The sequence below is a fragment of the Terrapene carolina genome, unplaced genomic scaffold (assembly GCF_002925995.2).
Source record: "Terrapene carolina triunguis isolate 2854851 unplaced genomic scaffold, T_m_triunguis-2.0 Scaffold89, whole genome shotgun sequence".
Classification (NCBI taxonomy): domain Eukaryota; kingdom Metazoa; phylum Chordata; order Testudines; family Emydidae; genus Terrapene; species Terrapene triunguis.
Window position 1 is genome coordinate 18,593,125 of NW_020664440.1, and position 15,574 is coordinate 18,608,698.

General features: G+C 44.0%; 1 protein-coding gene across 1 annotated transcript in view; it reads left to right on the forward strand.

Moving 5' to 3' along the window:
• Positions 1-15,574, forward strand: part of GRIP2 (glutamate receptor interacting protein 2) — a 113,878-nt gene that overhangs the window by 68,775 nt on the left and 29,529 nt on the right. The window contains exons 13-17 of the mRNA XM_026650262.1: positions 2,519-2,664; positions 3,334-3,414; positions 12,912-12,978; positions 14,225-14,370; positions 14,666-14,810. Of these exons, the coding sequence (XP_026506047.1) occupies positions 2,519-2,664; positions 3,334-3,414; positions 12,912-12,978; positions 14,225-14,370; positions 14,666-14,810 (585 nt within the window). The remainder of the gene's footprint in view (positions 1-2,518; positions 2,665-3,333; positions 3,415-12,911; positions 12,979-14,224; positions 14,371-14,665; positions 14,811-15,574) is intronic.

Here is a 15,574-nt window from a genome sequence, read left to right on the forward strand (position 1 = left end):
GAAACGTGGCTTTAAATGTACAGGTGGAGAAAGAGAACTCTCCCAATACCCATTGAGAGATTTGGGAGACCATCCTAACTTGACTGAAAGAAGAATTTGCTATAACTCTTGGAATTCTGTACCAGTGCTTGGCTGTAGTAACTAAAGAGGAATGCAAGAGAAGAAAATTTTGGAAAGATTTCATGGATTTAGTCCCTTCTACCATAACTCAATGGTTAAATGTTTGTGTGTGAGACAGTGTCATAACTATAAAGGGAAGGGTAACTGCCCTTCTGTGTACAATACTATAAAATCTCTCCTGGCCAGAGACTCCAAAATCCTTTTACCTGTAAAGGGTTAAGAAGCTCAGGTAGCCTGGCTGACACCTGACCCAAAGGACCAATAAGGGGACAAGATACTTTCAAATCTTGGTGGGGGGAAGGCTTTTGTTTGTGCTCTTTGTTTTTGGGGAGAGTTCGCTCTTGGGACTAAGAGGGATCAGACATCAATCCATGCTCTCCAAATCTTTCTGAACAAGTCTCTCATATTTCAAACTTGTAAGTACAGCCAGGCAAGGCGTGGTAGTTTTATCTTTGTTTTCTCAACTTGTAAATGTACCTTTTACTAGGGTGTTTACCTCTGTTTGCTGTAACTTTGAACCTAAGGTTAGAGGGGGATTCCTCTGGGCTCTTTGTTTGATTACCCTGTAAAGTTATTTTCCATCCTGATTTTACAGAGATGATTTTTACCTTTTTCTTTAATTAAAAGCCTTCTTTTTAAGAACCTGATTGATTTCTCCTTGTTTTAAGATCCAAGGGGTTTGGATCTGTATTCACCAGGGAATTGGTGAAGAGTCTCCCAAGGCTACCCAGGGAAGGGAATTAGCACATTGGGAGTGGTGGCAGTGGACCAGATCTAAGCTGGTAGTTAAGCTTAGAAGTTTTCATGCAGGCCCCCACATCTGTACCCTAAAGTTCAGAGTGGGGAAGGAGCCTTGACAGACAGACATAACTGCCTAATGGGCAATGGAAAGCCCAGGTACAGCACTGCATTCATGCCTTTGTGGAATAACATGGTAGGTCAGACGAGCTGTGGTGGATGGCACAGAAGTCTTAAGATTTCCTTCTGAGGTTAAGGCAAATAAGAGTGGGGTTGGTTTGCAAACATATTGCTTAGTGTTTGCAAAAACTCTGCTCTGCTCATATGCACAGATGCAACCCACAATATGTGGCCTGCATGCCACAATTGTACAACTCCAACCCAACTTTACAGTTCTTTGGTTTCTTCCGAATTAAAAAGTTGTTACACAGTTATGTTTAAAAGGAAGTGTCAGTTGTGGTTATATTAGAAGAGCATCAAACAATAATAATATTGGCCTTTCAAGGCCATTAAACAGTATCAATGTACATTTGGCTTCGGGAAATGCAATTACAAGGGATGAATGATTATCCAATTTGCTGAGACATTTTGGTGAGTTCATTGGATTGTAACTTTGATATTAGTCATATATTAATCAGAGGACTCTGTAATTTTCAGTGTCATTATTTTGGGTTCCAAGAGGCTCAGGCATGCACACATGGAGAGCTGTGTACCATTAGATATGGTTAGAGAGCAAAGGCACCTAGTTTTTATCCAATTTCACAGCTGTGGGTTTGGTTTCTAGGGGTGGCAGGGAGATTTCTCTGTGTACACTGCAGGAAACCCGAAGAACTGCTCTTTGCGAGCAGAACATGACTGAGCAAAGAATAGGTCAAACACTGAAAATATCCATGCTTGTGAGTTTGTTCCTGATGATCTTAGTAGGTTCCCTACATTGGGTTGTGTATTTTAGAGCTATGTATCTTGTTTTTGTGGCCTAATGTTATCATTTCTCAGCGGTCCGAGATGACCCGTGCCTGCTGGTGTTGGGGGGGGGGGGGGCTGGCAGAGTAAGGGCAGCTGGGTTCAGCTGTGTTACTGAGCATGCTCAGTACAAGCCAAGCAGCAAATCTGGGAGGACACATGACCCCACATGGCTCCCCAATGTGTTGCCTCTGTCAGCTGTTAGTCTTCTATAAATACACTTGGAAGCATCAGATTTTTATTGGTAAATGTCTAGTTCACTGTACACACACAAATCAACAACAAAAAATTCCATCGATAACTGAAATTTGCAGGTAGGCAAAGTACGAAAAATGCTGCTTGAGAATTTATTTGTTTAATTTAAGGATGTTTACTTTGTATATTTTGACATGTTACATTGACTATTTGTATTTTAACAGTGTATATAAAGCTTTAACTTTTTGAATCTGAGCAACTACTGTCATAATTATTGATTGCCCCCCCCCATTGTCTTATTTCCCACAACTATGAAAATTTAAATGGATTAAAATTAGGAAAAAATGCTTAAAAATAAACCTAGATATTATCCATCGAAATGGTTGAAAAAAATAAAAATTGAATTCTTCCAAGTAGATCTGTAGATTGTGACTGACTTGTCTGGCAAAGGTGGCTCATAGTTGTCTTTGAGCTTTTTCTCCTTTTCTGATCTGGACTGCAGGTGTGGGCTGCTACAAGTCGGAGACAGAGTCCTTTCCATCAATGGCATCGCAACTGAAGATGGGACCATGGAGGAAGCCAATCAGCTCTTGCGCGATGCAGCACTTACCAACAAAGTTGTGCTGGAGTTAGAATTTGATGTGGCAGGTATGTAACCAATGCATTCACCTTTCTCACAGCATCCCCCAAAAGGCTCTGGTAGTTCTTTATTAGCCCCAATATAGGGAAAGCCTCCTCCATAAACTTTCTATAGCTTTGGTAAGAGTCACTGATTGATGTGAGCTAGCAATGGAGACATACGTTATATCCCTGTCTAAATCTTGTTTTATCCAGAAACCACTTCTCTTAGTGGGCATGCATGCTTAATAAGTGAAGAGGTAATCTTTTTTTTTTTTTTTTTTTTTCCCTCTCAGATATTTTATGAATGTATGGACTTGAGAGTGAGGGGACTAATGGCAATGGCTGGTGCCAACATGTGATTACTCAGAGTGTGTGTGTGTGTGTGTGTGTGTGTGTGTGTGTGTGTGTTGGCAGAGTTGCCTCTGAATCCTGCACCTCCTGATTATTCTCTCTGTACTGATATAGTACACACAATTATGTATATTTTTAATAAATCAGATGTTTCTAAAAATCTAGACTGCCATTGTTAACCATGAGTACATTGAATGGACTAAATCATGTAGTATGTTACATTTATCAACACCTATAATATATGTCTTAAAACTAATTTTCTCTGGGGTTCAGAATGGTCTAGCAACACAATTGAAAAATCTGTCCTTTCCCACTTTTATTCTTCTCTCTGTTTCGGTTTTATAGAGTCTGTCATACCCAGCAGTGGTACTTTCCATGTTAAACTGCCCAAGAAAAGAGGTGTGGAGCTTGGAATTACTATCAGCTGTAAGTATTGCTTAGACTATAGCTACAACAGCTGGCAGTAGCAGCAGCCACTGGCTTCCAATCTAGCTTGCTAGAGGAACACAATAAAGACAGAAATTATTTGGTTTAGATAGTGCCCACAGTGTGCTAGAAATCAATGGGGCTTAAGCACATGCTTAAAGATAAGAATATGCTTTGCTGAATCAAGGCCTGGGTCATATGTGTGGTTTATTTATATTTATATTTATATATAGTCACTGTATTTTCTGGCTGGCAGTTTAAAGAGTAGGAAGTAAATTGGGGTGCCTCTCTCTCTCTCTCAACACATGTATTTTATATATATATATATATAATACGTGTGTTTAGAGAGACTTTAAACTGCCAGCCAGCCAGAAAATACAGTGACAATTAAGAAATGGCAGTTGGATTCACAATTTTATCTTTGTCAGTCTCTGAGTTTTAGATCATTTTCCTCTCTATCCACCATGCACCAGATGAACACAACCATTGCAAACCTTTAGGTATAGAGAAGAGGCACATGCTGGATATAAGCAGCAAGTGAGAAGAGCAAAACAAAACCCTGTCTTGTTCAGTTTCCATCACTGCTGTAGATTCAAATGCCAAAATAAGATTTAGGGTAGGTCTACACTTACCCGGTAGTTTGGCGGCAAGAAAATCGAACTTCTGGGTTCGACTTATCACGTCTTGTCTGGACGCGATAAGTCGAACCCGGAAGTGCTCGCCGTCGACTGCGGTACTCCAGCTCGACGAGAGGAGTACGCGAAGTCGACGGGGGGAGCCTGCCTGCCGCGTCTGGACGGAGGTAATTTCGAACTAAGGTACTTCGAACTTCAGCTACGTTATTCACGTAGCTGACGTTGCGTACCTTAGTTCGAATTGGGGGGTAAGCGTGGACCTGCCCTTAGAAATTACCTGTGACGCCTTTCTCCTTTCAGGGAGGAAAGCATATCTAGTGCCGAGAGCTGGGAACTGGACATCTAGGCTCCTGATTTTTATTCACATTTCTTACACTGACCCACTCTATGAATTTGGGACAAGACATTTGGGCAAGAATTTGGGTATAGATTTTAAGGCCATCTGGGACCAATGTGATAATCTAATCTGACCATCTGCATAGCACACAGGCCATAGAATTTCACCCAGTAATTCCTGTGTGTTGTATAATAACATCTAAGTAGAGCTAGTCTGATGGACTAAATAGGCGGGGGGTGGGGGGAAGTAATTGTCTACACAGGAACGCTCAGGAAAACGAATCTGAATTCACTACAGTTGTGCATTGAAGTTCCTAGGTGTTGAACACTTTTGTATTTCAGGCCTTTTGTTTACAGGCCTAAACATGAGTCTAATTCTAGACTCCTCTCTCTGAAAATCTTGGCTTGTTGTTAAAGGAAAAAATTAAAAATGATACTTTTCATTATTTGTTCTGGCAGCTCATTACTTATATTTCAGTCAGGTGGGGCACCCAGAGCCGCAGCACAAGGGAGTGTGCACTTGTTTTAAAACAACTGGTTTTATGGACGCCAGACAGAATACTTTATTTCTCCCTGGTTCAGAGCAACATGTGGGTTGTGAGGCTTAATTGTTTGCAAAGGACTCTGAGGTACTCCGGGTGGTACAGTTGAAAGTAAGTGCAATGTGTGATTGTAGACCCAACAATGTAGAGAACAGGTCTCATAATGACCTGTCTACTCATCTAGACTGCTGAATGTGCGCCATGAAGCGCTCTCCTCTATTTCTGGGTGCATTCTGTTCAAATCACACAACTTTCTTCTAAATCTTCTACGGATTAAAATCTGTGGCAGTAAGAACTAGTAATGGTTCTTCAAGTGATGGTCCCTATATGTATTCCAAATGCGGGCGCGCATGCAAACTAGTAGTTGCGTTTTATTGTGTAGTCCGTATCTGATCTGCTTCAAATAAGTCATATGATTGTTTTTAGCCTCAGGAAAATGCTGGTTGATTAGAAGAAGGAATTTTTTTTTTACCTATATAAAATGTTTTTCCCCAATGGCTAGTTGAGTCTTACTGCAGGGTGCATTTTTGTTGTTGCTGTTAAATAAGCATTTAAACTGTCCTCCTTCTTAACGATACAGTAACACTTTATATAGCAAGTAAGGTCATTTGAAAATTAAATAACAAATCTATCACAGTGCCCCTGGCAAGGTGCCATAGGTAAATCTCTGTATTATTCCGTTTGCAGATGATGGAGGCAGAATTTTGAGATGAAGATTAAGTGACTTGATCAAGGTTACTATGGGAGTCACTGTCCTAACCAGGATTAGAACTCATCCATGTGCTCAGACAACACCTCTCTCTCACGTACTGGGACCACTTTGGGGGTCTAGGGAGGGGCCCGTGGCCTACGCCAGCCTGCAATTTACAGGGGTCTTTTCTGTTAATGTTGCAGTTTCAGCTAATACGTGGAACTGTTCCACTTTAGCACTTTTACAGAAACAGAATATTCTACCTTGGCCCGCTGTCTAAAGATTTTGAAAATAAATAGATACATGGTAGCGTAAATATCCTGCTGGAAGCAATTCTAATTATGAACCTGTCATTAAAGTTAATGGATGATACAGGAAAAAGCTAGTAGTGGGAATTGTATTTTGACTACTTTATTGTAGTTGATTCAGATTCACCTTTTTCCCCCCCCCCCCCCCTCCCTTTGCTTTGGTTTTCCCTCCCCTCCCCCCCCCCCCCCCCCCCCCGCTTCCCGTTATACATGTTTGTTCTTAAATGCAGCTTTATGACATTAGTGCCATTTCTTTAATTACACATTGGCAAAATGCTGCTTTGTCTCAATCAATAACAAAAGGTGTTTATAACCGTTGGAAGCACTGTTGCGTGTGAGTTATGTGCTCAGACTCCTTGGAGGGGAATAATTTACCAATACGAATCATTATGCATCCTATTAAAAACACCAAGTGGACGTGTTTTGAGCCTCTTCATCCATCATATCGTAAACACTGAGATCACCAGAATCCCAGCAGACGTGGCAGGGGACTGAAAGCAGTTTATAAAAAAATAAATGAGGGGCCTGCATTGATGGCAGTCTTTTTGTATTTTAGGTATTTAGCTGACCCCCATCTCTGTAGTATTTCACATTTTATTATTATTTGGGGGTATTTATCCTCTCAACATCCCTGTGAAGTAGGATGTGCTATTATCCCCATTTTACAGATGAGGAACTTGGAGCGTACAGTGGCACTGGTGCGCTTTAGTGAAGACGCTACTACGCCGATGGAAGAGCTTCTCCTGTCACCATAGTTAATCCATCTCCCTGAAAGGTGACAGCTATGTGGACAGGAGAAGCTCTGACACAGTGCTGACTATGCAGGGGTTTAGGTTGATATAACTACATTGTTCAGGGGGTGTGGATTTGTCACACCCCTGAGCAACATAGTTATACCGATATAGGTCTGTAATGTAGACCTGGCTTGAGGCGCAGAGGGATTAAAGCCTTGTCTACACTAGAAAGCTTTACTGCTTTAATTACGCTAGTATAGTGGTACAACCTCCCTATTGTGGATGTAGTTGTACTGATGTAAGGATGATTTATATGGGAATAGCTATTCCCGTCTAGGATGGGGAATAACTGTACTGGTATAAGTCACCTTTATATCTATATAATTGCACCCACCTTAGGGCTTTTACCTGTATAACTATTTCATTTAAAAAAAAATCACACTCCTGACTGAAATAGTTGGTTAAACTTTCAAGTGTAGATCAGGCCTGAGTGACTTGCCGAAGATCACGCAGGAAGTCCATGGCTGAGGATGGAATTGAGCCTGGGTCTCCTGCAGGCATGTCTACATTACACCTGCTACAGCGGCACAGCTACCGTGCTGCAGTTGTGCCACTGTAGCACAGTAGTGTAGATGATTCCTACGTTGACAGAAGGGGGTTTTCCATTGATGTAGGAAATCCATCTCTCCAAGAGGCAGAAAAATTCTTCCATTGACCTAACCATGTCTCAACCGAGGCTTTGGTCTACCTAACTACATTGTGCAGGGCGCACAATTTTTCACAGCCCTGAGCAATGTGGCTAGGGTCAATCTAATTTTTTAATGTAGACCAGGCCTGAGTCCCAGCCTAACCTCCTAGCCACTCGGCCACCTTTGCTCTCTCAACTGACTTGGTGAAATCAATATAATTTTCTTGCGCGGACAAGGGGTCAGTTATATAAAAGACCCCTCACGCCACTTTGGCAGTTTAAAGGGGTTTGAAAGTGAATGTGAAGTGACATATAAAGGGACTTAATGTAACTGAGAATCAGGCAAATCTGTATTCAAGGTTTGGAGGTAAGGAGCCCAGCTCTTCAATGGACTGCAGTGAATGGGAAGGGCGTTGGAGACTTAATTTAGTTAATGAGAGCTATTCTGTGTTAATTGAATACAAAGTGACTGTTAAACACCTTGAGGGTTTGCTCTGATATAATAGGCTTGTATCTCTTGCCATCATTGGGGTGAAGTGATTATGGCATATTAGATTATATTTAACAAACCTTTCATTTCTATAGCTGTTGCATCTTCTTTAGAATTAATAAGGTTGGTTTTCGTACAGATTGCCAATTATGTGCCAAACGGATTATTTATTTAAAATGAATTGGAAGGCCTACCAGTTTGTAAAATTTAATTTGGTTCCTCTTTAATTATCATTATGTAAAATAACGTACAAGACTTGTTTGGTTACATCTAAATTAAAGATCAGTACGCGTATTTGAAAAATGTAATTTAAACTGTTAGTGCAGATCAATTCCCTTTTAGAAAACAATACATTTCAGTAGGAGGCTAGACTATCCTGTTGTGCTGCATACTCTATTCTGGGAGTGGGAAGTGTCTTGCTTCACTCAACAGTGACACCTATTGTTGAGTAATAGAATGATCTAGTCCGGGCTTCTCTTTGAAGGACAGCAGCTATGACAAAATGTTGCATCATAAGGCAGGGGATGGGGCCAAAGGGGAGATGCTGAAGGCTCAGCGTATGGGCTTCTGTAGGGATTTGTGAATGCAGCTGGCAAATGCTTAATACCACCAGATAGCTATGCGGTCAATCATATCACAGTATTTTAAAATGTATTTCTAAAGGGAACTGTAATTGATTAAGCTAACCCTCATTTTAGTTGGCTGTACATTGATCAAGACTATGCGTCCTCTCCCTCATCCCATCTTTGGTCACATGACATTGCTTCTATTCCCCCTTCATTACCATTCCTTATGATTACATGCAGCGGACACAAGGTGAGGGGCAAAATTGGCTTTATTAAAACCCCCAAGAGGATTATAAAAACAAGAATATTTATGTAGACATTGTAACAGAAGGGAAAGCACATGGTATGCCCAGGAAAACACCACAAAAGAAATGTATTCACCCCAAACTCCGAGTCATTTATTTCTTTTGTTTTGTAGTAGCAGCTAGGCGCCTGAGTCCTGCCCCAGAATCCCATTGTGCTAGGTGCTGTACAAACACAACAAAAGATGATCCCTGCCTCAAAGAGATTGCAGTCTAAGTATCAGACAAGAGACAACAGATGGTATAGATGGAAGAAATGAGACAATATGAGTCCACGTGACAGGCAGAGGTCTCCGCGTGACAGTCGCCTAGCCATTGGCAAGGTTGTTTTTGTTTTGTTTTGGGGTTTTTTGTAGGCATTATGGCAGAGGAGAGCGTTAAGGAGGGATTTGAAGGAGAACAATGAGGTGGCTTTGTGGAAGCTTACTGGGGGCTTCTCCCAAGCTTGTGGGACAGCCTGGATCTGAGCCTCTTTGTCAACAGAATCTCCCAAAGACTAGGATCACCCAGGACATGTTCCCAGGTGTCTGTTCCCACAATGGGGCACTTCCAGTGTTACCCCCACTCCCTTAAACTCTTAGGTTGCCATCGGACGCAGAGGTTAGGCTTGAGGTTCCAAACTCTCTTGAGCCCTGTCTGTGCTCAAAAAAACATTTCTGATGGGAAACCTACTTACAGCAGACTTGTCTCCATTCGTTCCCCCCATCCCCGATGGTCAATAGAAATGGTGTTTTAGGAGGCTGGTTTGAGGATCCTGTTAAAACACCATTAGCTCCAGTCTGTATAACAAGATGGAACCAAGTTTAACAATGGTGAAGTACAGCCACGTGGTAATTTGATCCCTTTCGTGGTTGGGTTTATAATGGACCTGGGTCATTATGCTAGTCAAGATACTAGCTCGTTTTTTTCCTTCTTGACTCTTTCTATCACTCAGTGAGTTGGAGCAACCAAACCTCCTCTCGGTTTAGCTTCCGGCTCTAAATGGAACTTGAGAGCACTCAGTCTGCAGATAACAGATGCATGGAATGTGCATCGGTGCGTTGTCAAAGAAGCTGCGAGGACAGCTCTTTCAGGTTCTGTAGCACTCGGCAGAAGCACTCCTACAGCACAGTACACTCAATTGTGTTTAGTTCTCTGCTGTGCTTAAGCATGGATTGGTGACATTTTACACTATTAAATACAGCCAACTGTGCAGTCAGGCAGAGTATATCCTTAACAGTGACCTGCAAAGCTTTTTTTCTAACAAGCTTCATATTCGCATATATGTTTTTAAAACCCACTAATAAATTAAGACCATAATAAAAAAAAGACCAACAACTTTTCCTGTCTTTGGATTCCTCTGGAATTTCCTTTTCGGCTGCTGTTTTTTCGCAGAAGCTCATGTAAATTCCTTCCCTGTGATGTAGTGACATCACAAATCCTGAACATGTTCATCGCTATCTGTAAGCTGAGATGCTCATAGGCTTTGAGCTTTCTTTGCCCTCCGCAGTCTTCCCTCCGCCCCCTGTGTTGGGAGACAATAGCATCTGTAACCAAGGCAATGTAGCAGTGTGTAAGTACAAAGAGTGTGAAAGAGAGAGAGAGAGAGGAGAATGCTATTTGCATAGGTTTTTTGGCATGTGACTAGCAGTGAGGTCAGCAGGGGGCAGCTCTCTTACCTGGAGGCACGTCTTCTCTATCCGCCGGATCGGCGGGTAGCAATCGATCTATTGGGGATCGACTTATCGCATCTAGTGAAGACACGATAAAATCAATCCCCGATGGCTCTGCCGTCGACTCCGGAAATCGACCGCGGCAAGAGGCGGAAGCGGAGTCGACGGCGGCGCGGCAAGTAAGTCGACCTAAAATACGCAACTTCAGCTACGCTATCCCCGTACCTGAAGTTGCATTTCTTGGGCCCCCCCCCCCCCCCCCCCCCGGTAGTGTAGACCTAACCTGAGTTTTTCTGAGTTGGGAAGGGAGCCCACAGCCACTATCTTTAATGTAAACAATCATGAAAATGCAGGCTTTGACTAAAATAAAGCAGACGTGGCTCTTCGTGGAGCACAAGTCTCATGAGCTGAAATGATCAAACTTGAAAAAGCTTTGCAGATCACCTTTTATAAAGATGTTGGGAGATCGGTCAGGTCATGGTAGGCCGCGTGCTCCCATCTTGTTTCATTTAAATGTCGGCAATTTGGAGTTCAGCTGCTTAGATCGGCTCCACCTCCCCTTCATCCTCTTGCTTTCAGTGGCCCCACTCAGGGCTGGTCTACGCTGGGGGGGGGGGGATCGATCCAAGATACGCAACTTCAGCTACGCGAATAGTTTAGCTGAAGTCTAAGTATCTTAGATCGAATTACCTGGGGTCCAGACGGCGCAGGATCGACGGCCGCGGCTCCCCCGTTGACTGCGCTACCGCCGCTTGCTCTGGTGGAGTTCCAAAGTCGACGGTGAGCGCGTTCGGGGATCGATATATCGCGTCTTAACGAGACGCGATATATCGATCCCGGATAAATCGATTGCTACCCGCCGATACGGCGGGTAGTGGAGACGTACCCTCAGTCTATAAAAACACCTGGGGGTTGGAGAACCAGTTTACATTTTGCTGGTGTGTACTCCCTCTCTGCAGCACCGTGGGCAGAATCCTCGCTCCAAGAAAGTCAAGGAAGTTTTGCCATTGACGTTAGTGGGGCCAGTATTTCACCCCTCTTATGTTCAAGGTGCTGTAAAATTCAGAAAATGTACAGACAACACGTTAGGCAGTTGTCTCCAGCGGATTTAATGAAGCTGAACCATTGGGTGGCCTGGGGGGGGTGGGGAATTTATGCAGCCACAACGCTGCCTGAATATGACAAAGGATTGGCCACTCTTTAATGGCTAAAGGCTAACTGTTAAATGGTTTAACAATGCTATGTTGAAGTCAGTGGACAAATAAAGACTCTCTGCTAGATCCCGGTTTGGGACCTCTGTGCTTTGCCCAGAGGCTTTATGGTTCATAAATTTGAGTCAAATGAGACCCAGTGCATAGTTGGCCTAAATACCTTAGATGTGGTGGAGAGAGAGAGAATCATGACCACCTTATGCATTATGCTAGATCTACAGCTTTCCCTTGCTATCCGCATCTCATGAGCTAGGTGGGATTCAGAGATGCGTGTCTTGGTAGAGCAGGGGTTCTCAGACTTTTGAACTGGTGACCCCCTTTCACACATCAAGCCTCTGAGTGCGGTCCCCCCCTTATACGTTAAGAGTACTTTTTTATATATTTAACACCATTACAAATGTTGGCAGTGAAGCAGGGCTTGGGGTGGAGGCTGACAGCTCACCCCCCCCCCATGTAATAACCTCGTGACCCCCTGAGGGGTCCCGACCCCCAGTTTGAGAACCCCTGTGGTAGAGGGATTGATTCATGGTCGTCACATGCTCTTGTCCCATACAGATCATTGGCCAAATCCTCCACAGATCACACCAGTGGGGTTAAATCTGCATCAAGCTCCTGTAACATAGTGACAAATTAGGCCTGGGCTCAGGCTAGTGCCAGAAACATTGAACTCTGAAACTACAAGTTACAGGACACTCTGTACTGGAGGGATTCAGCTCAATGGACACGTTTATTAAGAAGGGACACATTTTTGTGATTTAGAATTCAGGGAAGTGGGTCACATCCAATTTCTTATAGACAATATAGGGGGAGAATGACTATTTAACACTTGCATGACTGCCAGCTACTAACAGATCAAGCAGATTTCCAGGCTGACCATTCATTTATTCAGAACACCCAAATAATAATAATGTACCAAGAGATATTCAGGAAACAACTGCTACCTCTCTTCTAGCTGCCTCCTTGTTACCTTCCTGTGAGGCTCACTTTGGGTGGCCATCACACCTTTTGGAAGATGTGGACATCCGTGTTAGACCTGGGCAGATGGAGCTACACAGAGATCAGAAGCTCTTGCTTTGAATCACTTGATTACACAGTTTCATCAACTTGTTCTGTAAGAGGCTAAAAGGAACCAGCTGGCTAATTTAGACAGGATGCAAAAATTGCTTGGGCCCAACCCTTATTGTTGCAGGTCTGACTTTTATAAATTCCAAGTGCGAAGCTGCACTTGTGTCAAATTAATGTAAATTTCCCCTCCCTGTAACTCCTTTTTCTCCCCTTGGCTGTCACTCTGGTAGATTCCAGAGCCTGAAGCGTGTTTTATATGCATGCATCTCTTTTGCAGCTGCAAGTAGAAAGCCTGGTGAGCCTTTAATTATCTCTGATATCAAGAAGGGGAGCGTAGCTCACAGGTGAGTGCAGCAGTTTACTGTATGACAATATGCAATGCAGTAATTCAATGCAGAGAGGCCCAAGTCATAGTGTTTGGTTCTGGAATACATCATAGTTCAAGGGGACGTCGGTTAGAGGTTTGGTTCAGTCCATTATAGAGTTTGGGGTTCAAATTCTCTGCTGGGATAACTCCACTGCAGTCAAAGGAATTAAGCCAACAAAGAAGTTGGATCTGGAGCCAAAGCTGTTCAGCTGGCCCCTCTGTACGTGGATGTTTACCTCCCCTTCTCTCTATTTAAGGGCAACGCATTCAGTAAAGGTGGCTCGTCCGACACAATGCATGAAGTGTCATGCCTTGTCAGTCACTCTGTCCCAGTGTGCAAGTGTCTCCTGCACAGGTGAACAGAGTACAGTGTTCCCTTCCGTAGAGTAAGTGGTTTTATGAGGACATTGATAGAGTTTTATATATAAATCTGGGAGTGGCCTATTTCTCGAAGACCAGCTGGTTCCAAACTCCTTCCCAACCTGCCCTGGAAGTGCTCCTGTTGGAGAAGTTTTCATTGTGGATTACTTGGTCTATGCAGACCATGCAGGGTTCAGTTCTCAAAGGGGTTTTAATGCTGAATTTTGCTGCAGCAAACCACCGCAGCTTCAATGGAGCACAAATGAAATAAATCCGAGCCTCTCAAATAGGACTCTTCCCACTCCTCCACACGTCCAATCACTGTTCACCATCCACCGTCCAATGAACCCAGGGGCCTTACTCCTTACCTTGGATGTCTTATGGGGGGAAACAAAGGAGGCCACTAAGGTATAGGGGTAGCTATTGTGGGGCGAGAGAAGCAGTGGTGCATCTCAACTGGTGTGTAACCTGAACCTTATTAGCTAAGCCCTTTATGAACCTGGGCCTGAACTCATCTAAACCAAGGCTACCAAAAGGACGAGTGCTCTTGGATATGCAGCTTCTGAGATCATTTTAAAGAGGACTGCTTCTGGAAAAGCACTTAACATCAGGCCCCTACACTGTGCCTCAAATTGGGCACAAGTGGTCTGTTCCAAGCAGGTATGGGGTCGAATGTGAATATTTTTACACAGCTCTAGATTGACCCAGGTATTGCACCCACACTCTATTGCCCCCGATGGGCGTTTCTAGGTGGTCTTGGAGGATAAAGGCAGTATTGTTGCCTTAATCCCTAAAATGAACAAATGGTCAGAAGATCCGAAAGGTTAACAGAAATGACCATTTTTTGTTCTTTTCCCACACAGAACAGGCACCTTGGAGCCGGGGGATAAGCTGCTAGCCATCGATAACATCCGACTCGACAACTGCTCCATGGAGGATGCAGTGCAGATTCTAAGGCAGTGCGAAGACCTAGTCAAATTGAAGATTAGGAAGGATGAAGATAACTCTGGTATAGAAATCCTGATGCAAAGCACTGTCTGACCATATTAATGACTTTTGCCCAGACATAATGCGAAAGAACAAAGATGAGGCTGGCAGTCCGTCTGCTGACCACTTTCCGGTTGATTATAGAGCATCTTTTTCCCCCCCCCCCTTCTTCTTTTAAATATGGCATGGAAGGCTGAAATCCTGTTCATCCTGTGCACAGCAGGAGACCTCAGGGTTTCACCTCTAAATGTTCTGAGCTTTCCTCGTGGCTTATTTATTTTTAAAATACTTTCCAGCATCCCTGTTTCCCATTTCAGATGAGCAGGAGACGACCGGTGCTATTATTTACACAGTAGAGCTAAAGAGGTACGGCGGCCCTCTGGGAATAACGATCTCTGGAACGGAGGAACCTTTTGATCCGATCGTCATTTCAGGCCTGACCAAACGAGGGCTGGCTGAAAGGTGAGGTGCAAAGCAAAGACAACCCTTGCCTGCTGATAGTGGGGGGCCCAGAACCCTGGAATAGCTGAGTCATGCCCTCCCAGACAGCCCCCCCCCCTCCTGGAAAGCAGCAGCCCCTCCCTGTAGCTCCCAGCTGTTCCTCCTGTCTCTCCCAGCACAGTTAAAGCAGCTGCCTTTCCTTGCCCCTTACTGCTCACTGCCCCGCAGGGCGGGGGCCTGGCCACACCATGTGACTGAGCAATCTTGGGGGGCATGCGGCCCCGCATGTCCCTCCCTATACGCGCACGTTGCCTCTGATGCAAAGGAACCCCAGCAGGGTGGAGGTTTACGGTGAAAGTGGAGGGGGTCGTGATGTATTGGAAAATTTAGAAAGGAGCAACGGAAGGGATGTTTCTTTGGTCTAATGTGCTCTGAATGAGTGTCTAGTCCATAGGGTCCCGAGGCCTACCTTTGCAGAGGAAAGGTGCTATAGAGGTGCAAAGTATTCTCATACCTACATACATGTAGTGCTCTCCACTCATGCCTCTGAGGTCCCTACACAGTTTGCACCTGGCAACCAGCAGGAGCACCATCCCTGAAATCCCATCTATGGTTCCATTTTAGTTCTACCTCCCCTTCTATTAGGAGACTACCCTGTCAGCTCGGGCTACCACCGCCTCGTCTAATCTGGGGAGACGTTTCTGGAGATTCTGCCTAAACACACGTGAGTGTGGTAGCAGCACTCCCTGCGGCTAGTACCACCTGCTGAAGCTACAAATCCCAGA